Here is a 22475-nt window from a genome sequence, read left to right on the forward strand (position 1 = left end):
TTTCAGGTACATTCAATATTTATTCTTAAAAACATTTATTAAGACATTCCAAATTTCATTAAAATTAAAATTCAATAGAAACTCAGCAATTATTACTTTTTTCCATACAGTTTGCATCCAAAAAAGAAATTCACAGATTAAATGTAGTTTTAATGAAGTATTATTAGCTTTAGACAGTCCATACATGCTTTGCAAGTATTGTTACGTAAAACTTGTGGACTTGATGTCTCTTGTGAAGAGATACATATACAGGGTGTCCGGACTAGAGGTATCCAAAAATAACGACTTATAATGTGAGAACCACTCATTATATTTTCTCAAACGAAAGCACAGTCGATAGGAAATCTCTCCAAGATTTGTTTTGTCACATTTTGCTGCATTTGAGGTACAGAGAATCCCCACCAAGTGATTGAAAATGAAAGGGACACACCAAAAGTCAGTCTGGTTAGGAGTGCACAAAAATGGCGTCATTGGTCCATTTTTTTCCATAGATATGACTATGAAATAAAAAAAAAAAAAGCATAGGGCTTTATTAAAGACTTTATTAAAGAATGTGTGTACCAGAGAAAAGTTTGGGATTTGGACGATTTGAAACCGTATCGTTGAAGCAGTTGCTCTGAGAATGCCTCAGATGCTGGAAAACACTTGGCAAGAGCTCAAGTATCGTTTTGATATCTGACAAGTTACAAAAGATGCCCATATTGAATTTTACTAACCTCCATAAAAACTTGATGAGCTGCTCTGTATAATAACAAAAAAATTATTTTAATACACCTTATAGATGCTGAGATATGTGTGTGTACTTTTAGATACCTCTAATCCGGAGATCCTGAATATAAAGAGAGAAGACACAAAAAAAAAAGTAGAGGGAAGGAGAATAATAAATATTATACAGCTGTAATTAAACTGAATGGCTAAGTTTAAAAAATGTAAAACAATAGAACTTTATTAAGTGCTCTATAAAGTTACAATCTTAGTAATTAATTAACTGATAAGGAAACAACTGAAATTACTTTTCACTTCTGTTAATCAGAGAAAAAAAAATTCATTATATATATATATATATATATATATATATATATATATATTATATATATATTATATATAATACTGCTGGCATTATTTTATTTTTATTTTTAACCTTATTCTAATTTATATGATTATATTTCAAGCATCATGTAGAGGAATATGCTTTTTGCTGCCCCTGATGTATGCTGTACCCTCCTTTTTATTTTTATTATGAAATATTCCATTTTTCAACTAGTTCAACATTATTTAAATATATATATGAGAATGCACCTAACAACAACATTACAGAAAATGCAGTTATGTATTGTAATGTCAATTTTAAATTTATGCCACTAGGCATATGTTTAAAATTTTAAATATCAGAGAGAATATCAATGAATGTGCTTCAGATCTTCTTTTCAATCTTCTCTGGCTTAAAATCTCTCTACCTGATTGTGTCAAATTCATCTGTTGTCTCTACCGTTCTTCCAACTCCACTAATCACTTGGAGCTCTTTGACGATATCCAGCCAGTTCCTAAAAAGGGCGATAAATCAATCCCATCCAATGATCGTCCCATTGCAATTTCTTCTACTCTTTCTAAAGTAATGGAGAAATTAATCAATCACCAACTCTTAAACTACCTAGAAACATTCCGTCTGGTCAACGATTGCCAGTATGGATTCCATCAGTGTCAATCCATCTTATGGTTTGCCAACCGTGTTTTGTAATTCGTAATAACAGAGAAAACTGTTATCCAGTTTTCTCTCTGATTGCACTCACTGAGGGTGATGGTAGATGGCTCTCTGTCTTCTAACTTCTCCACTAATGCTGGTGTCCCCCAAGGTTCAGTTCTTCCCCCACTCTTTTCCTCTTGTATATTAATAACCTTCTTCCATTGACTGGAAATCCTATCCACAGTTTTGCCGATGATAGCACATTGAATTCCACTTTCCATTTTGAGAAAACTTGCCCTGCTCAATCAGCTTCAACTTCTCGAATATCCTCTACCAATTCCTTAAATGGCGATCTCCAGGTAATTCTCCAGTGCGGCAAAGACAACTTAGTTGATTTCAATCCTTCTAAAATTCAGTCTTGTCTTATATCTCACAAAAAGGATCCTTCTGCTCCTATGCTTATCTTTGGTGACACTCCAATTTCTAGGCAAAATGATATATCTCTTTTGGGGATTACCCTGACTTCTATCTCTCTCTTGGCACAAGCACATTACAAATATTGCTTCCTCTGCATCTAAAAAACTTGGTTTTCTCCTTCACTCTTGGCATTACTGTATTTCCAAACAGCTGTTCACTCTGTACAAATCGCCAATCCGCCCTACATTGGAATATTGTTCCTACATCTGGGACGGTGTCCCCAAAATCTCTCTCAGGCTTCTAATTTCCATTCAGAAGAGGGCAGTTAGGTTAATTAATGACTCCTCTCTAACAGAGTCTCTCCACTCACTGTCTCATAGATGTACTGTTTCTGCTGCATGCCTTTTCTATAGAAACTTCCATGGGCACTGTTCTTCTGAATTGGCTTCTATAATTCCTGCTCTCTCTTTCAAATCAGTTTGAACATGTGCCGCAGGCAGCAAACATCCACTTACTGTCCAACTTCAAACTCACTGAACCAACTTTTAACCTTCCTTGTTTATTCATTCAACTGCCATTTTCTTCATACGTATTTCCTGATAATTAGTCTACAGAAGTTCATGTCCAATGTCAACAAATATCTTCTTTCGTCTTCTCAACCTCCAAACCAAGCATGGTACTAAGTACTATAGGTTCCAATACCCAATACCTCTCGTGTTTGGGGTTTTCATAAAAAAAAAAAAAAAAAGCTCACTCTATTAGTTTGACAATTCATGGTGTACTGAATGGTAAGAAAAGGTGTGTGGGGGTGGGGGGTGGGGGGGAGTGCTGTATGAAGTGATGAAATTTTTGGATATGGCATACACATGGTAAGAATATACCGAGATCCATGACATAACGTGGCCTCGACAATGCAGATATGCAGATAGCTCTCCTTTACAATTTGCACATTTATGGTTGTCTGCTGTACGAGTAGAAGTGTGGTACTCTTGAGAACCACAGTTTGCACACATCACCTTACCTCTACGTACAGTATGCGAGTGGCCAAACTTCTGACAATTGAAACAGTGGAGAGGATTCACGATGTATGGTCTAATTTTGCAATGTAGATATCTAGCTTTTACTGATCTGGGTGGTTTTGGTGTGTTAAAAGTGAGTAACAGGTTCCTAGTGGGTGTAATTTTCCTTTATTTTTTAATTGTTATTCTTTTAACATTTATGACTCCTTGTTCCTGAAGTTCACTTTGAATTTCCTCCTTGGGTACATTTAGAAGGTCCCATTCCATAATGACACCTTTTGAGGTATTTAAGGTATTGTGAGGGGATACCATTACTGGTATTCCTGCAAAGTTGTCATTTGTAAAAATCTTTCAGAATGTTTAGAGTGGACCGTTTCTACTAAAATATCACCTGATTTTAATCTCTCAACATTTTTTTGGTGGGCCAATGTAACTAAGAGTCTTTTGTATGAGAAAGGGTGACAATTGGCCTACCAATTTCTCAGTGTTTGAGTGTATTATAAGGTATGTGGGGTGTTCAAAGCCTTCATATCAGTTTTTAGTCTCTTTGTGGAAAAAGAATCATTTCTTTCACCTTTTCTAATCATTTTAATTGTATCTCTGGGAGGACTAGATTCCACATATCTTAGATCAGTTATATTCAGATCTATGTACCCAGTAAATTCCTGCATATTGGAGTCAGTTCGCTCTATTTCGCCCTGGCAAGGAGAGTTTTTCCCTACTAGGTTACCATCCCTGCCACGGGGAAGCAGGAACAGTGCCACTCTGTAACCAAGCACTAGAAGGTTAGTTGTTAATATGTGTACAAGAAAAGAAAAGAGAAGGTTGCTTTCCTTCTTAATCTAGTAAAATTTATTTCTTTACTATAGCTTAGTTAATCATGTGTTAATGATACTTTAAATAAGGAAACAATTTCTATTTCAAGAAAGAGTGCTAATTCAGAGCAATATTGCTTGATCACAGAATCGCTTGGCACCCGAGGCCACAAGGTCTTGGAATATATTCTGGAAGTTAATGTCCCAACTGAGCATGAGCTCTTGCAGTTGCAAGGATAATCACATTCCTGAAAAATTCTATTAAAGAATATTAATAGAGTTTGTAAGGCTGTGTCATTCAGGTGTTTTAGCATAATATAAAATATACCATCAGGGCCAGCAGCACTATTGGGTGCTCTGTTAAGAGATTATATATTGTAAAACTCACATATTATAAAAGGCTGACTATATGGAAGAGAAAGACAGGTGTTGAAATTTAACTTGTATCTTTCTGCTGCCTCTTCAAATTGTTGGAAAGGAACATCATATGAATTTGCTGCTGAAATTTTAACAAAAGCTTCAGTGAAAGCATTTGTTTTGTCTTTAATGGACAGGAACTGTCTTCCCCTAGAGATCAATATAAGAGAGGATAATAATGGATATTTGCCATTCAGAAATTGGATTTTCCTTCAGATTAATCTAGTACAAGAAGGCCTTGCATAACGCGAGTTTGATTAACGCGAATTTCAGTTAATGCTATTTGAAAAATTATACCACTTTTCACTTTACACGATGCAAATTTCCAGTTAGCGCGATTTTTTTTTTTTTTATGCGATAGTTGGAAAAAGATTTGAATTGTGCGTTAAGCTTACGGCGAGTAGTACGGTCAATAAACAAACGTTTGCCTGCTGCCCGCCTCGGTGTGTTCCATCGGAAGAAGACGTGTTACTTGTTTGTCTCCTGCCAATAAAGTCAATGCACACTTGCATAAAAATTCAAATTTTTAAATGAGCCAGATGAAAATGTTACCACGAAGGGGATAACGGTAAAAGAATTAGATGAAATCTTTCGTATCGCATAGAACCTCAAACAAAAGGTTTGATGTTCTCTGCAATATTTATTTCGCCAGGGCCCAGAGAAGATTGTTGTCGGCTATTGGAAATTGATTGATACCTAACAGAAATACCTAACAGTTCTGCTAAGTAGTTGGGTCCAAACAACTTAATAAGAAATGTTGAAACTGTGAACTACCTCGAGTTAGTAGTTCACGCAGTGTCCGACAGATGTCGAGTATCGCTGTGTTTCCCTTGAAAATTTAAAATATTCCACGGCGCGCAGTTTGGGAACTGCTGTTTTATGCAATAAACATTTAATTCCATAATTATATGACTTATCTTTTACATTGTATACATTTAAAAAGTTATTTAAAAGGTATTTTTAAAATTCTTTATGGACATTCCAGAAGGTCAAGGACCAATTATAATTTTTCCTATTGGTTATTATATTCGATTAATGTGTTTCCGTTTTGCGCGATGCTCTTGCGAGATGAATTAATCGCGTTAATCGAGGCCCTCCTGTATTGTTGTTTTTTGTTATAGAGGAAGCGAACTGTACCCGTGAATCCTTTTTGGCCTTTCTTCTTATTTGTTGTGCTTTAGCATTGGGTTTCTTATAGTTTATAAGATTAATAGTAGTTTCTTACAGTTTATAAGGTTAACAGAAGAAAAATCTTTCAGTATCTGTCGTCTTGCTTCCCAATAGGTCACTTTATGTTCAGCTTTAAATTTTTGTATTTTTTTCCAAGTTTCCATAACTTGCAATTTTTAGAATATGCAGGATGATCTTCCTTGCAATTAGGGCAAACTGGAGATGTTGCAGTACAGTCTGTTTGAGTGTGATCCTGGGATCCACATTTTGGGCATATTGTGTTTCCTCGACATGTCTAAGAGTGTCCGAATTTCTGGCACTTATAACAGCATATTGGATTTGGAATATAGAGGTGGATATGACAATTTTGATAACCAGCTTTAACAGTAAGTTTGAAGTTATTTTTGGTTTGGGTTTTTTTTTTTTTTTTAGGAGCATTAGCAACTAAGGCCATATTGCTCCGGGATATGCGGTGGTCATTCCCTGACCTTTCCACATCCTTCATATTTGGTGGTGACAGGCTCGAACCCCGGTCTAATCAAGAAGCACGTGCTACGCACTGCTGCTCCTTCCCACCTGGCTACGGAGGCGCCTGGTAAGTTTGGAGTACTGAACATGGGTATTACACATGCTGGAATGAGATTGCCATGCCTAAAAGTCAGAATTCTCTTAGCTTGTACAACCTTTTGATCTTTCAGTTCTTGCACAAGCTCCTCTTCTGTTATATTAAACAAATCCCATTCAGAGATAACAGCTTTGGAACTATTTAGGGTTATGTGGGGAGAGATTTTAACAGGAATTCCCCCAAATGTTGTAAGCTTTAACAACAGTTCTGAATGTTTGGACTGTGTTGTCTCAACACGTAAACCCCTGACTGTAATTTTTTGACCATTTTAGGTGACCCAGCAGCATTTTCTAGGAATCTATATATTATTAATGGAGAGAGTTTGCTCACTGGTTGACTACTTAATGAATGGATAATGAGGGAAGTTGGACACTCTGGTTGGTGATCAACCAGAGTGTCCAACAAGGTAATGCTATTCATGCATTACCTTGATCAGAGTTATACCAATCTGTGGCATTTGAGCTTGGAGGCTGTAATGCTGGATAATTTTCTTTATCCATGTCAGCTCCTTTTCACTGTTGGGGATTAGCTTTTGGGGACTACCCAGGTTACTAGCCCCGCCATGGGGAGGCAGGAGCAGTGCCGCTTGTGGCCAAGCGTAGGAGTTAGTACAGTTAGTAAACTAATAAAAAGTAAAGGAAAAGGTGCTTTTCTTTTCCTGGCTCTCTTTTTATACTTTTAAAAAGTAGAGCTAATTAACAGAAAGATGTATGAAACAAAATAAGACAAGGAAAAACTCAATTGCTCTAGAAAAATCGCTCTAGGAAGTCACAGATTGCTTGGCCACAGAAACACTTCACACCCAGTGCTGCTTTCCTCAGCAGTCCATGCCATTTGGCCGGGAAGCAAGCTGCTAGCCTGAGAATTTCTGTGTGATGCTTGCCCAGAATTTTGCATAAAGATCTTAATTTTCTTCTGTATAAAATGGTAGTCATTCAAGAGCTGAGCACTAGGGACTTGGCCACTCACCACAGTTTTTCAAAGCAATTCCTCCAGATTATGACAGATGAGGCATATTTTGAATTTCAGGTTGTGTCAACAAACAAAATTTACACCATTAAAAAAAAAAAAAAAGTAAAGTGCAGCCATTATCAACCCACTGCAGGATGGAAGCCTCCTCAACAATTCATGTTGAGGGAAGTGGACCATAATCTGCCACGCTGGTCCAGTGCGGGTTGGCAGATCGACCGTATTCAGCAGGCAGGGGCTTGAACCCCGGTCTACTCAAAGAGCGTGTGCTACTGCACTCCCGCTCCTGCCCACTCGGCTACGGAGGCCTTTACACCATTTTTCGGCTACCTTTACACCATTAAGTAGCCGAAAATCCAAAACAGCTGCATTGATGTCCTCTTCACAGTGAGAGATTTACTGTCTGGTGTGGGGTTGTGCCATTTGGAATCATAGGCACTTACTTCTTTGAAGACAACAGAAGTAGCCGACCGGGCTAGCCGAGTGGGTAAAGTACCTGCCCGGCAACCCAAAGGTCGCGGGTTCGATTCCCGCCTCGGGCTTGGATCAAAGTACTGCAAAAACCTTGGGAGGTGCAATATGGCCACAGAAGCCGATGCGCCAACAACTACCAAATCAAAAAAAAAAAAAAAAAACAACAGAAGCAGTATGGAAGTAGAAGCTATGTGGAAATGCCATGAAATTTCTTAGAGCCAGAATTGCATTGCTGTGGAATTGATCTTAACACCATATTGGTTGTAGCAAGATGGGGCAACTGCTCATATGGCAAGGACAACAATGAGTATGTTGCACGAAATGTTTCCTGGGCAAGCGGTTTCATGGAACAGTGATGTTCCATGGCTAGCATCAGGGCAAGGCCGAGTGGGCACTAACGCACCCAAACCTCAATGCAAATTGGTAAAATTAATCATTCTAAAAAATGAAAATCCTCGCATTGGCGGTAGGGCACCATATACCCTTGAGCTGGCACTGGCTGACACGTTCTCTGGGGACTTAAATGGTTGTGACTACTGACTGTGGTAGTGCCGTACCTAGGTATGGGCAGACCAGGCAGCTGCCCAGGGCCCGGGAATGTACGAGGTCCAAATTCTGATGATATTTTAATTTTTTAATAATGAAAGTAATAGTTGTTTCTTAATATAATACTTTAATTTATATTTTTTCCCAGTATGCCCAGCTGAAGGGAAAGAATATGGTAAAAAATATTTAAAAGCAGAAAGAAGAATTAGTAGGGAATTAGAGATTAAATGGCAGGAGCGATGGAACAGTTCCGAGAAGAGGAGGGTTACCTATGGACTTTTTCCTTGTGTAACTACCATGAAATAATGCAAAGAATGGCTGGATATGGGTTTGCACAAGACCATGGTGGTAAATAGTCATGGGCTAAGAGCTAAATTAAGTGAACTGGGATTAGTACCTTCTGGCTTATGTCTCTGTTGGGAATTGGAAACTTCAGAACACATACTGTGGCACTGTAGATATTATCAGATAGCCCGTAGGAAAATGTATGAAGGATTAGAAGTGAAGTTTTTGTAGCCATGTAGAGTATTTTCAAGTAAAAACTCCTATAGAATTTTTAAGATTATGGCAGAATCAGGAAATAATGTAAATATGTGAATATCTTATGATTTTTGATACAATATATGTGGTATACAGCATGAATTTATGAAAAATTGTAATGGTGCATTTATTTATTATATAAAGTACACTATATTTTTATGGAAATATTGTATGGAATTTAAATAATGCAGTTTTAATTAAATTTATCTTGAATTTTATGTTTTAGATTTATAAATGAATATATATTATTTTAAGAGCTTGTAAATATGTATGGATTGAAAATATGATTATAAATATGTAAATATCATGATTGTTGTACATATGTAAATAAGTTGTATATATGTTTAGTACAGTAAAAGTCCGAAAATCCAGACTGCTCGGGGTCTGGGTCGATCCAGATTTTTGGATTTTCCAGATTCTCAGGCAGTACTTTTAAAATTCAAATTTAAGATGGAATAAAGAAGAGATAACCAGGTAAATTTTGACAGTTTATTCATTAGCAAATAAAGCATGCTTCATTTATCGAAACGAGCAGTTTTACAGAAAAAAAAGGTCAACCCCTGACAAAGATGTAAACAAAAATTTTCATTACAAAAAAAAAAAAAGTGTGTAATGCTTTAAATTGCATTTAAAAATGAACAATGTAAAAGAAAAAATACAGTATATAAATGAAAGCAGAAGATACATATTTTATATAAATTAATTATTTGTTTTAGCTTATTAATGAAATATTTTCGTATAAAATACAAAGTTCGAAAAACAAAAAAATATTTATTCGTTCTTTTCCATGATTTCTGTTGCGTCTGTTGTACTACTTGAAGTTTCTATTGCTTTCTTTAAAAAAATCTTGTTTACGACTTTGTAATTTCTTTGTGATAAAATTATTATGCACCATGTGGCATGCATGGACATCCTGAAGACTGAAGCTATGGTTCTGTTCCATAAATTTAATAACTGTTTCAATGGACTTTTCTGCAGTAGCCCAAGATATCTTTTCTTCTTCAACTTTGTCGTTTTCTTCACCAGATTCTTCTGAATAATTCTCTTCTATCTTATCAGGAGTTATAATGCTTTGAATAATTTCTTGATCAGTGAAAGTCACTGCAACTTCAACATCATCTTTAATGTGTATCCATCCACTCTATGTCATCAGCATTAAGTTTGTGTAGAGGGTTGTCTTACGTACATAATTTAACAGTTTCCATCAGTTCTTTCACTTCAGATGCCTTCAGCTTTATGTGAAATCCTTCAAAATCTTCGTTTCGATCAGATCGTAGATCTGCAAATATCACATTCGGCCATAACTTTCACTAAGTTCTTAAAAGAGTTACAGGCTTGACTGCATTCCATGCAATCGTGAGTGAAAGTGTTGCATCTTTGATTGTAAAACTACATTGAAATTCTGAAGGATCAACATTCTTATGCATCATTTGTCATAAAATCATTTTTATAGTGACATTTAAAGTTCCTAATGACTCCTTGATCTATGGGTTGAATTATTGATGTTATGATGCATAAGAATGTTGACAATTTGGTGGCAAGTAACATGCAAAAATATTTCTGCAATCAGACACTAATTTTGATTCATGCAGGTAGGCCCTACAGTTGTCGAGAAGTAGCAGGCACTTTGTATTTGCTGGCTTCCCCAATTTTCTCAAGTTCTGACAAACTGATGGAACAAAATCATGAACAAACCAATCGTGAAATATATCTTTGTCCATCCAAGCATTGTTCTGGGCTTTATAGGTCAATAAGTGCACAATTCCTTTATAGGCCCATGGGCACTGAAATTTACCAATCACCAAAAGCTTAATTTTATGCTGACCTGAAGCATTAGCACAATAAGAATGGTTACTTTTTTCTTATTAAGCTTAAACCCTGTGGCATTTCATTCTTGGTTTCCAGCCAGAGTTTTTGTCAGCAAGCACTTGCAGTAAACCGCTGTTTCATCAGCATTATAAATTTGATCGGCTGTAAGGTCATAGGCAGATATAACTTTTTCAAATGTTGCACTATATTCTGTTGCTTGTGTATCAGCCGACTGTCTTTCTCCAGCAATATCTAACTGTCTAATGCCATGACAAGTCTTGAAATTCCTAAGCCATCCATCACTAAATGTGCACTCTGATTCAATGTTCATTTGCTCCTTAAAAGACCTTGCTTTGGCAATAAGCATTGGTCCAGAAATTGCCATACATTCTGATCATTTTAGCAAAAACCATTCGTACAACACTTTATCGAGATTCTCTAATTTTGGCCGATGTAAACTTTTTCTCTCACCAATTTTATTGTAAGGCTCAGACGAGGCTGTGAATTCCATAATTTTATTCTTTGCCTTTTTTATATTGTAAATTGTAGACTTTTCGATGTTGTATGTTTCCATTAAAACAGCATTGCTCACACCACTTTCTAGTTTCATAATTAATTCAAGTTTTTCACTCAATTTCGACTTGTTCTTTCTCTTCACACCATAAGTTTATCTATTTTAGGAGCCATTATTATGGGCTTGTAAATATGTATGCTATATATGGTAAATGGAAAGAGTAGGACAAAAATTATAGCATTACCACGGTTTGATTGCTCATTTCAAAATGGCGACCACAAGCTCGTTTGTTGTCGCTGGGCATCTGTGGCACTCACGCATGCACATGCACACACAAAAGTCCGGATTCTCGGACTTTTACTGTATATGTATATATAAATGTTTATATGGTTTTAATTAATTTATTTTGAAGATTTACATTTTAGGCATATAGGTTTGCAACTGAATGTTTCTTTTAGGAGACTGTGAATAAGTATATATGACTGTTTTAATATACAGCACACATGATGCTTTATGGGATGATTTTATGGAATTTATAAACAGGTAGTTCTCAACTTTACGAGTTAATTCGTTCCTAGTGCTCTCGTAAAGTGGGAATTTATTTCCTATAGACATAAGGCTAAAAATAGGGGTTACATTCTCAACAATGAAATTAGTTAGCTAATTAATGTTTAAACAATGATTGATTTATCGAAAGAAATGAAAATGTAGCCTGTAAAATCAAGCAAATTATAATTAGAGAAATTATTTACGACTTACAAATGTTAAAGAATGTTTATTCTTCTTCATCATCATCATTTATTCTTCAATGGTCAGGCCACACCCTGAGTACTGTATACAGGTCTAGAGCCCTCATTTCAAGAAGGATGTAGAGCTGCTGGAACGAGTACAGAGAAGGGCAACAAGATTAGTGAATGGAACAAAGGGGTGCTCTTACGAAGAAAGGCTTAAGTTTTGCAAATTACAGTGTCTGGAGACTAGGCACCGGCGAGGTGATCTGATAGAGGTGTATAAAGCCTTGAATGGTTTGAGCATGCTCAATGCCGGTGAGATTCTTCCTCTTGCTCAGAATAATCACCTGAGAGGACATAAATTCAGATTGAGGAAAGACAGATGTAGGATAGATGTTCGGAAATTTGCCTTTAGCCAGAAGGTAATTGGTTAGTGGAACAGACTTCCATCCCTTGTTGTGGAAGTTGATAGCCTAAACAAATTTAAGCCTAAGCTGGACAGGTATTTCGAACGAACGGAGGGGTGAAATGGGAGTGGTTTTTTTTTTTTTTTTTTTGGCCGATGCTGCATAAGCTTGCTTTCTTGCATTGTATGCCTTTACTAATGCTAATGCTAATCATTGACTAAATACACACTCGTTGATCACTCATTATTGGCTTGGCACTCAATTTGTTGCACAAGGAGTTGTCTTCTTCAGAAATGCATGCATTAGCATTTTTTAACGGCCCACACAAATTGAAACTAACACAATTTGCATGGAGTAACACATTTACGAAGCTTAAAAAAAAAAAAAGGAATAAAGAGAAGATTTGAAAATTTATTTATGTTTTATATACGATTGAAGATTTCAGTAAAGGGGAAACACATTTCACCATAATAACGTAAAAAAAAAAAACCACACAATTCCAGCTATCAGTATTTTTGCAAATGCAAGAAGATCGGGTTTACTACCCATTTATAATTGCTTGCTGTAACAGAAAAGCCCAATAAACCGGAAAGTGCAAATTGTTTTTCTTGTTTTATGATCGTGACCTCCAGAAATGTGCTTTAGAAAAATATCACAAAGGCATTTAAAATTGAATATGATAATGATGAAAGTGCAGTGCATTTTTAATGATTTGAATTGGTAACTAATACAATTTACAAACCACGCTCACAACCTTTTATATGGCCTTAAGGTCATGCTTGTGACCTTAAATATGACATTTTAGAGAGATAGAGAAATAGCTTAGTTATACAGTAAAAATTTCAACTTCCAAGATCTTGAAACGAATTACCAAAAAACAATGTGTTATTAGGTTCACATTACGATATTTTAACGATAAGATGGTATCTCTGGAACTGATTAATATCGTAAAGCGGGATACACTGTACTGTATAGCTATGCACATGGTTTGGAATGCGGTATTTGTGAATGTTTAGCATTCATTTTTTGCAATTAATGTTCATATTTTCGATTTTGTTGATACTTGATACTTGGGGAGAAAAAACTCGTAAACCTGGGAACTCGTAAAGAAAGAACTGCCTGTATTTGTTTAAGAGTTTATTTTATTATATATTTTTTTTTTGAAGATGAAATTTTGTACATAATAACCTTACCTGAATGTTGTATATATGGTTTATTGAGGCCATGTGAATGATTTTTTTTGTCTGTTTTTGTGTATATGTATTTATCTCTTATTATGTATATTTATAAATAAGAGACTGTAACGTGGATGAGCCAAAGGCTCAGGTAGTGTTGTACTACAAGAGGTAGAGAAATAAATTGAACTGAATAATACTTGGTAATTATACAAAAAAAAATTAAATATTGGCTTATTTATATTACAGTAAATTTATTTTATAATCAGATGTTAAAAGAAATTGTCTCTTTTTTATATCTAAACCTAGTTTTAATGCAACTAAAACCCACAATAATGCAGCTTCACATTTAATACTGTTCGCTTTGATCTGAATACTACATCATATCGCCAGGTTGTTTGGTATGATATATTGAGTATTATAAAGGCTTCCAGACCTGTAATATTAGTATTATTAATGAGGCTTCCAGACCTGTAATATTAGTATTATTACAGGTCTGGAAGCCTCATTTTAGGAAGGATGTAGAGTTGCTACAACGAATACAGAGAAGGGCAAAAAGACTGGTGAGGGGAACAATGGGGTGCTCTTACGAAGAAAGGCTTAAGTTCTGCAAATTGCAACATCTGGAGACTAGGCACCTGTGAGGTGATCTGAATGAGGTGTACAAGGCCTTGAATGGAATGAGCAGGCTCAATGCTGATGGGACTCTTCCTCAGATTACAAACCCGAGCGGGCATAAACTGAAATTGAGGAAAGACAGTTGTCAAATAGATGTGCAGAAATTTTCCTTTAGCCAGTGGGTGGTTGATTGCTGGAACAAACTTCCTCTGTGGTTGTGGAAGTTGATAGCCTAAATAAATTCAAGGAAGAAGTGGGAAGTGAATGGATGGGTGAAATGGGAAGGTTTTTTTTTTTTTTTTGGCTGATGCTGTATAAGCTTTCTTTCTTGCATCATATGCCTCTATTAATGCTAATGCTAATATCAAAAATTCATCAGATTTCTCTGCCTCACTCTTTAATTATGCTCTCTAGATTTTCAGTGCAGTATAAGAAATTTTGGATACATCTGTTGTAATTCTGTTTTGATCTCAAGTCTTTGGCCTTTTTGCAGCATTTGTGTTCTATAACTTGTAGTAATCCTTGCTGATAGTTTAGTTTCCATAGGGGAATATTTGTTTGTGCCCATTTTGCTCTTTTGGGCACTAGACATTTGTTTTTCAGCCAAAGTTACACGCCCACCACAAGGAAGCAGGAGTAGTTTTTTTTTTTTTTTTTTGATTTGGTAGTTGTTGGCGCATCGGCTTCTATGGCCATATTGCACCTCCCAAGGTTTTTGCAGTACTTTGATCCAAGCCCGAGGCGGGAATCGAACCCACGACCTTTGGGTTGCCGGGCAGGTACTTCTACCCACTCGGCTAGCCCGGTCGGTTCAGGAGTAGTGTCACTGAGTGAACAAGCAGTTAGTAATTGATGGGGTTAGTACCATTTGAAAGAAATATATATATAAAAGAAAGGAGATTTTCCTTTCTGTAACTTACTCACTACTTGTAGTAAGGGTCTCTCAGTAACTCGATAAGAAAATACAACTACTAACTACTAGGAAAGCACTATGGTCACGAAAGAGAACAGTTGGTGAATTTTTGGCTGCTGTAAACGGATAAGTATTTTGATAATTTTACTGCATTCTTCCATAATTAACATATTACATTTGTGTTTTACAAAGATATTAAATAGGTTTAGTAGTGTTCATTAGATTCTTATTTTGAATTTAACTAGTGATTTTTAGAAGTTAGGACTTCTGGTGTTCGCGCCGCTATTGTTGAACTAGCTGCCATATTGTAATCGATAAGAAATAGCGCAATGTACATATCTCGAACCGATAGGGTAAAGAATAATGTAAAACTAGGAAACTTAATACAATGCCCAGTATTAGGAAACTGTTAGCTTAGTATAGTATTATGAATTAATCAAAAATATTTATTAATCTTAATAAATTCCATTGTTAATTATACTGTATTTAAACAGAAATCATTACCCAGACTAGAGCTGCGAAGCAAAGATCACAGACTAGAGAGAGTGCTGTGACTTGAGAGAGAACCAAAGGGGCCAATTATCCGATGCATCAGTCTCAAAAAACGTGCGAAATGTGAAATGTTTTCTGAACTTTCTAAAACGGGACATGATCTAGCTGCTGAACATTCAGTTTGCGAGTGGTCTGGTGCGCCACACATTGGGCAAATGGCCTTACCCTGACATGCTGTTTGAGAATGACCATACTTCTGGCATTTAAAACATCTGAGTGGATTTGGAATATATGGACGGATCTTACAGGAAAGGCTTTAACTGATATAGGAAGATTTGGTGTGTTGAATGTAAGGATAACATTTCTGGTACATGTAAGGATACCAACCTGTTTAGTCATTATTCTTTTGGCACTGATGACACGTTGTGCCTTAAGTTCTTCAGCAATTTCTTCATCAGGAACATTAAGGAGGTCCCATTCTGAAATTACCCCTTTTGAGGTGTTTAATGTTCTGTGTGGGGTTACAGAAATGGGAAGACCTCCAAAGGTTGTTTGCTTCAGGAGCTGTCTAGAATGACTGGGATTGGAAGTTTCTATAAGATCTCCTGAGCAAAGGCGTTTGACAATTTTGGGGTACCTGCTACAGCCTCTGCTTTTCTGCACAAGAAATGGCGATAAGCTACTAAGAGGTTTCGTTGATAACGAGTGTAAAATTAGAAAAGCAAGCCGGTCATGTGAAGAATCATCTTTTTTGATTATTTTTGCTTGAGATGACTCAAGTTCATGCGAATACGTAGGCTCTACAGTCGGTGATATTAATGGATCCATAATTGCTCCTTTTCACCCTGAGTACTGAATTATACTCAGATTACCAGCCCAGCCACGTGGAGGCAGAAGCGGTGCCACCAGTGACCAAGCGATAAGAGATTAGTGGTTAGTGTGTTAGAGAAATTGGTTATATATATAAATATACAAAAGAAAGGTGTCTTTCCTTCCCTGATACAAAGCTTACTTCTTTATTTAGAAAAAGGAAAAATTAAATAACTTTATAAAGGAAGGGCTTTAACAATCTCTATAATCCGTCGCTTAGAGAAAAAGACGCTTTCAAATCACTTTGGAAATATCGCTATGATCACTCGCTGCACTCGGGGTCCAGTTTTGAGGCTGAACATTCCTTGCTCTTGTGGTCTTTAGCACCACATAGAGCACAGGCAGGGTTACCATGACAAGCTGTTTGTGAGTGGCCATAATTTTGGCATCTAAAACACCTCAGTGGGTTTGGAATGTAAATCCTCACTGGGCAGTTTAGATAGCCTGCCTTGATAGAACTTGGAGGCCGTGGGGTGTTGAATGTGAGGATAAGAACTCGGGTAGGGATGAGATTCCCATCCTTTCGTATCGATATTCTCTTGACAGCTGTCACTCCTTGGTCTTTCAATTCAGAGCAGATCTCTTCTTCGGAGACATGAAGAAGGTCCCAGTCTGATATAACACCTCATGAAGAATTCAGGTTATAGTGATAGGTATTCCCCCTATGGATGTAGAGTTCTGGATTTTTGCCACTTGTTTTGCGCTGGAAGCTTCGACCAAAAGGTTGCCAGAACGCACTCGTTTAATGGCCCTGATGGTACTACAGTTCGAATTCTCTTAGCTGCATTAGTATTTTCTGTTTTATTGTCTCTTTTTTCAGATAGGGACTGTGTTGCGGGCACTGAAGAAATGAGTTTATCAGGATTCATAATGGTTTTTAATGTGGTTCAGTGCTCGGACTCTCCACCAACCATGGAGCCCAAAGGAAAGCTCTCTACCCGGCAAGCAATAAATGTGCTCGGGAGTGGAATGCCAGGGCTACCCAGACACCATACCTGCCGCCAGTTTGAATCCTGTCCCTTGGACCATTAGGGTAAGGGCATGGCGTTGACATGGTTGACCCTTGCAGACGAACCCACTAGCCGACTGATCTTAGCTTAGCCATCCAGGACCGCTGTCTTGTCGAAGCAGGGGCCAAAGTGGTGTATTGAAGATGGGCCCCTCAACCACCAGGATTCCCCCTTCCTGAATTTTCACGGGTCACAGGGCACAGCAAACACACCAGATTTCCATCGATGTTAGCCTGGAACCTAGGCTCTGGGCGTTGGATCCTAGTGATGCTAAACTGGAGGTCAGCAGCATCACTGGGAGGTCCCCTCACCATGTACAGGTGCCCATGTCAAGGGGCAAATCCGTAGATGCTTGCAAATCAACAGCTGAGAAATACTATAGTGAGGAAACATTTATTTACCACCCCAGTAGCAAGATTTAGAACTTATATGCCGATGTTGGAGATTATTTATTTTATTTTTTAAGAATACTGCAATTTGATATGAAGTCTGCATATTCTGTAGTTGGTAGTTACTTTGTTTGGCACAATCATCATGCAATAGAAAAGAAAGATTTTCACAATGGTAATGATCTCTCATTTTGTGACGCTACTTAGATGAGTTGATTCTGTGTTATTACTACTGGTCACTGAAAATTTATTGATCTACTTACCTTCTTTATACTCATGATTTCATTTTTGACTAAAGTAATGGTCACTGAATTTTGCTATGCTTATAGAAAGATCTGGTAATGTTAAAAATATCTGAAGAATAATTGTAAAATTCATGCTAAAATTATTATTAATTTATATGGGTACTGTGAGATGGTGCCCTATTCTGTTTGTAATTAAACAGGCAGCTGCTTTTGGTCCATATACTTTTCTCCATTTCATGTCCACAGTTTTAACTTTTTTCCATCAGAAATTATAAAACTTACTCCCCTTTTTATTATTATTTCAGGGCTCTTTTCTATTCAGTCCTAATTCAGTGGAACTATCATGATTAAATGTATTACTTAATAACACTAACTTACATGAGACGGAAAGTGCACGGATTTAACATCATTAGCGATTTAACTTCAGGTTGATTTTCTTCCAAACACAGGATTAATCCAGGATATATTGCACTACTGTGGACAACAAGAAAATCTATTCTGTTAAAAAAAAAAAGATATATATATATATATATATATATACACACACACACACACACACACACACATTTATATATTACAGGCTGTACACAGGGCCGCTGCGACCTTATGTGCCACCAGTAAGCGAAATCAAATTTGCCGCCCGAAAATATTTGGATTAAAATATAAAAATGTGTAAATAAGTATTACTAATTTATTGAAAAAGAAAAGAATTACAACATACCTCACATGTAATATAATGAAACAACAAACAAAATTAACAAAATCATTAAATTCTAAATCATAGTTAATCGTACTAATAAAATAAAAGGAAAATTATACAAATTTGTTTCCTTGCTTTAAGATGTGCAAATTTATTAATTAATTCATTTATGTTTATTTGTTCCAAAAGATCATTTTCTAATAAAATTATTGCAAAAATTAGAGATTCGTTGTGCAGACATCATCGATCGTAAATTTTAATTTTGAAAAACTCTTATTCCCTTGAGGCAACTGAAACTGGTAAAGTTAGAAAAATTCTTAATGCATCTGCTACATTTGGAAAAGTATCTGTAAAATCGTTTTTAAAAAATATAATGTAAACCTTCAAATGGAATAATATTGTCTTTAATATAAATTTGAAGTACTAAGTTCTTCAGATAAGGCTAAACCATCAACATCGGACTCATTATATCAATGTCACTTAACTTAATATGTAAACCTTTGCAATGATTCAATAAATCATCATCTGATCATTTTTTTTTAATTCAGAAATGTTATGAAACATTTTAAATATTTCTACATGTTCTTTCATATTTCTAACCCTTTCAGTTAACGAGAAAATTGTGTCCATAATTTGAAAGAAAAATTAATTTGAAAATTTATAGCTGAACCTGAATAGCTTAATTTCTACTTTCATATCAAAATGACATTTTTTCAATCCTTTCCTTACAATGCTTACTTCTGGAAACGAAGCTTCAATGCCAATGATAATAGACATACTATTTAACAAATCAAGAATTCTTTGGACTGCTTCCTTTGTTCTGTTTTCTTTAACAATTCCATGATATTTTGTAGACATTCAAGAGCTTCGTGTGTATCAGAATCTCCTTTTTTTTTTTTTTTTTTTTTTAGCATTTTACTTCCCAGATTAATTTTATTTAAAATATCATACCAAATTATAATTAAACAAAGAAACTTATAAGATGTTATTTTTAAATGCTATTGATTTCGAACGATTCCTTGTATCCACATGTTTATTTTTGCCTTCAGCAATTATAATAAAATCACAGCAAAATATCTAGCTTCTCTAATCATTTCTAGTATTTTATCTTCAATATTTTGTGAAATTATTTCAATAATTTAATTTTGTATTTGATCACCAAAATAATGCACGATATTTTTTCATTCCACTTTCTGAATACGGTGAATATGTTCTGCCATAACTGAATCAAAATTAGCAATTGTTTCAGTAAGTTTTAAAAAGTTACCATTGTCATTTTCATATAAATCTTTTGAAGATCCCCTGAATTCTGTATATTGCCTTGCTAAAAACAGTACATTTTATTCTGGCTGAACACTTGTATTCACTGTTTCTCCGTTCTGAGCGTGTTGGAAGAACAGGGTGATTGTTCGGTTGAGTTCTGTGATTGGATGATTAGTGGGAATCCATAATTTACCTCATTTTGTGTTTCTGATTGCTTGATTGGATGTAAATTCAGATTTTAGCAGGAAATGCGAAATTATCATGCTGTTGTTTAGTCGTTGTCGTACTTCTCTGCTACTTCGGTTATGATGAGCAAAATGATAGATGTAACATGTAATTGAATGGTGTATGAGTGTGAATCTGATAGCTTCGGAATACAAGTGTTTTCGGCGTGGATGTTTGATGAAGTGTACTAGTCGGCATGCAAGGGCTGATGAGGTGATTTTTTTTTTTTTTTTTTTGTTTTAGCATTAGCAGAGGCATATGATGCAAGAAAGCAAGCTTCTGCAGCATCAGACAAAAATAAAAAAAAAAAAACCACTCACATTTCACCCCTCCGTTCGTTCAAAATACCTGTCCAGCTGAGCCTTAAATTTATTTAGGCCATCAACTTCCACAACAAGGGATGGAAGTCTGTTCCATCAACCAACTACCCGCTGGCTAAAGGCAAATTTCACACATCTTCCATTGGCATTGAGCATGCTCAAACCATTCAAGGCTTTACACACCTCTATCAAAAAAGGTGATATAGTTGTACATGTTGGCACTAACGATATTAAGAGTAGGAGACCGGCAGAATTACTTAACAAATACAGGTCACTGTTGAAAAAAAGCCGTGAATTAGGGTTGACTTTGAAAGTGTCTGCAATTCTGCACAGACACGATAGGAGGGAGTATATGATGAGAGCCTTGTCGATCAATTCGGCCCTGGAAAGATTGTGCAAGGCTCAAGTGGAAGAATTTTTTTCAGCCTGGACTGTACTTGTTAACAGGAGAGACTGCTTCTACAGGGATGGGATACCCTTAAATAGAAAGGGCGCAAGAATATTTGCTGATGCTATCGAGGCAGTGTTAGGTGGGTCGGAAAACTGCTAGCTTGGGGGGAGACAAAGACTAATAGATTAACAGTAGCCACTGGCAGAGGTGAAAGAGATTCTTGCACTGCTTCTATTGGAAGGAGCAGAAGCCTGAAAAACAAGATGCAGGATATTTCAGAGACTACTGGGTGTCATTGCGGTACAAGTAAACACATAGGTTGTGTTAGGGTAGCTAAAAATAGAAACAGGTGCATGTATACTTGCATGTACACCAATGCTAGGAGTTTAGTAAATAAATTTGATGAATTTGAGGTATTGCTCAAAACATCAAAGGCAGATATTGTTGAGATATCAGAGACGTGGTGTCACACAGATATAAGGAATTCAGAACTGGAATTTGGGGAGTACAACGTCTACAGAAAGGATAGACAGGATAGAAAGGGAGGAGGGGTTATGCTATTAGTTAAGAAACACATAAAATCCAAGGAAGTGAAGCCAGTGGACATCGCTGGACAGTGCAGTGTGGAATCAGTTTGGTGTGACATAAGCATTGGGAGATCAAAATTGAGAGTAGGAGTGTGTTATAGGCCTAATGACTCTGATGAGTATAATAAGAAACTGTAAAGGGAAATAGAGTGGGCCAGTAAATCAGAGAGTCTTATAATGGGGGATTTTAATTTCCCGGATATTGACTGGAATTTGTAGGTTGGTCACTCACACACTAGCAAGGCTTTTGTGGATTTATCGGATGATTGTTTTCTACATCAGCATGTTTGAGAGGCAACTAGAGGGAGTAATAATCTTGATCTGATTATCGGTAGTGATTCTTCATACATCGAGAATCTGCAGATAAAGGAACCACTAGGTCGCAGTGATCACAGTGTGCTGAAGTGGAATTTACTCAAAGAGGTAACTAACATCAGGGATAAAGGGAAGGGTTTTTGCTTTTGCAAAAGCCACTACAGTGGTCTGAGACAGTATTTAAATTTTATACAGTGGGTTTGGGTTCGTTTGGTTAGGTAGTAGTAGTAGTGGCATGTGATGCAAGAAAGCAAATGTATGAGCTTATGCAGCATCAGCCAAAAAAAAAAAAAAAAAAAAACACACCATTCCCTCCAAATGCCTGTCCAGTTCCTCCTTAAATTTATTCAACCTATCAACTTCCACAACGACAGATGGAAGTTTGTTCCAGCAATTAACCACCCGCCAGCTAAAGGCAAATTTCCGCACATCTATTCTACATCTGTCTTTTCTTAATTTGAATTTATGCTCCCTTAGGTTCGTAATCTGAACAAGTGGAAGGATCCCATCAGAATTCAGCGTGCTCATCCCATTCAAGGCCTTATAAACCTCAATCAGATCACGGCGCAGGTGCCTAGTCTCCAGCCACTGCAATTTGCAGAACTTAAGCCTCTCTTGGTAAGAGGATCCCTTCATTCCCCTCACCAATCTTGTTGCCCTTCTCTGTACACGCTCAAGTAAATCTGCATCCTTCCTAAAATGAGGCCTCCAGACCTGTACGCAGTACTCAAGGCATGGCCTGACCATTGCCTTATACAGAGGGATAATCACCTTTTCCCTGCTAGCAAAATTCCTATATATCATTGACAAAACCCCCATGACCTG

At 36.5% G+C, this 22475-nt stretch overlaps 1 protein-coding gene across 1 annotated transcript in view; it reads right to left on the reverse strand.

The window, feature by feature from the left end:
* Nucleotides 1–22475, reverse strand: part of LOC150077269 (uncharacterized) — a 114975-nt gene that overhangs the window by 25326 nt on the left and 67174 nt on the right. Inside the window, exon 4 of the mRNA XM_090386294.1 lies at nucleotides 18228–18347. Coding sequence (XP_090242420.1) covers nucleotides 18228–18347 — 120 coding nt within the window. The remainder of the gene's footprint in view (nucleotides 1–18227; nucleotides 18348–22475) is intronic.

Source organism: Mastigoproctus giganteus, chromosome 12 (assembly GCF_048544385.1).
Source record: "Mastigoproctus giganteus isolate SK-2022 chromosome 12, ASM4854438v1, whole genome shotgun sequence".
Classification (NCBI taxonomy): domain Eukaryota; kingdom Metazoa; phylum Arthropoda; class Arachnida; order Uropygi; family Thelyphonidae; genus Mastigoproctus; species Mastigoproctus giganteus.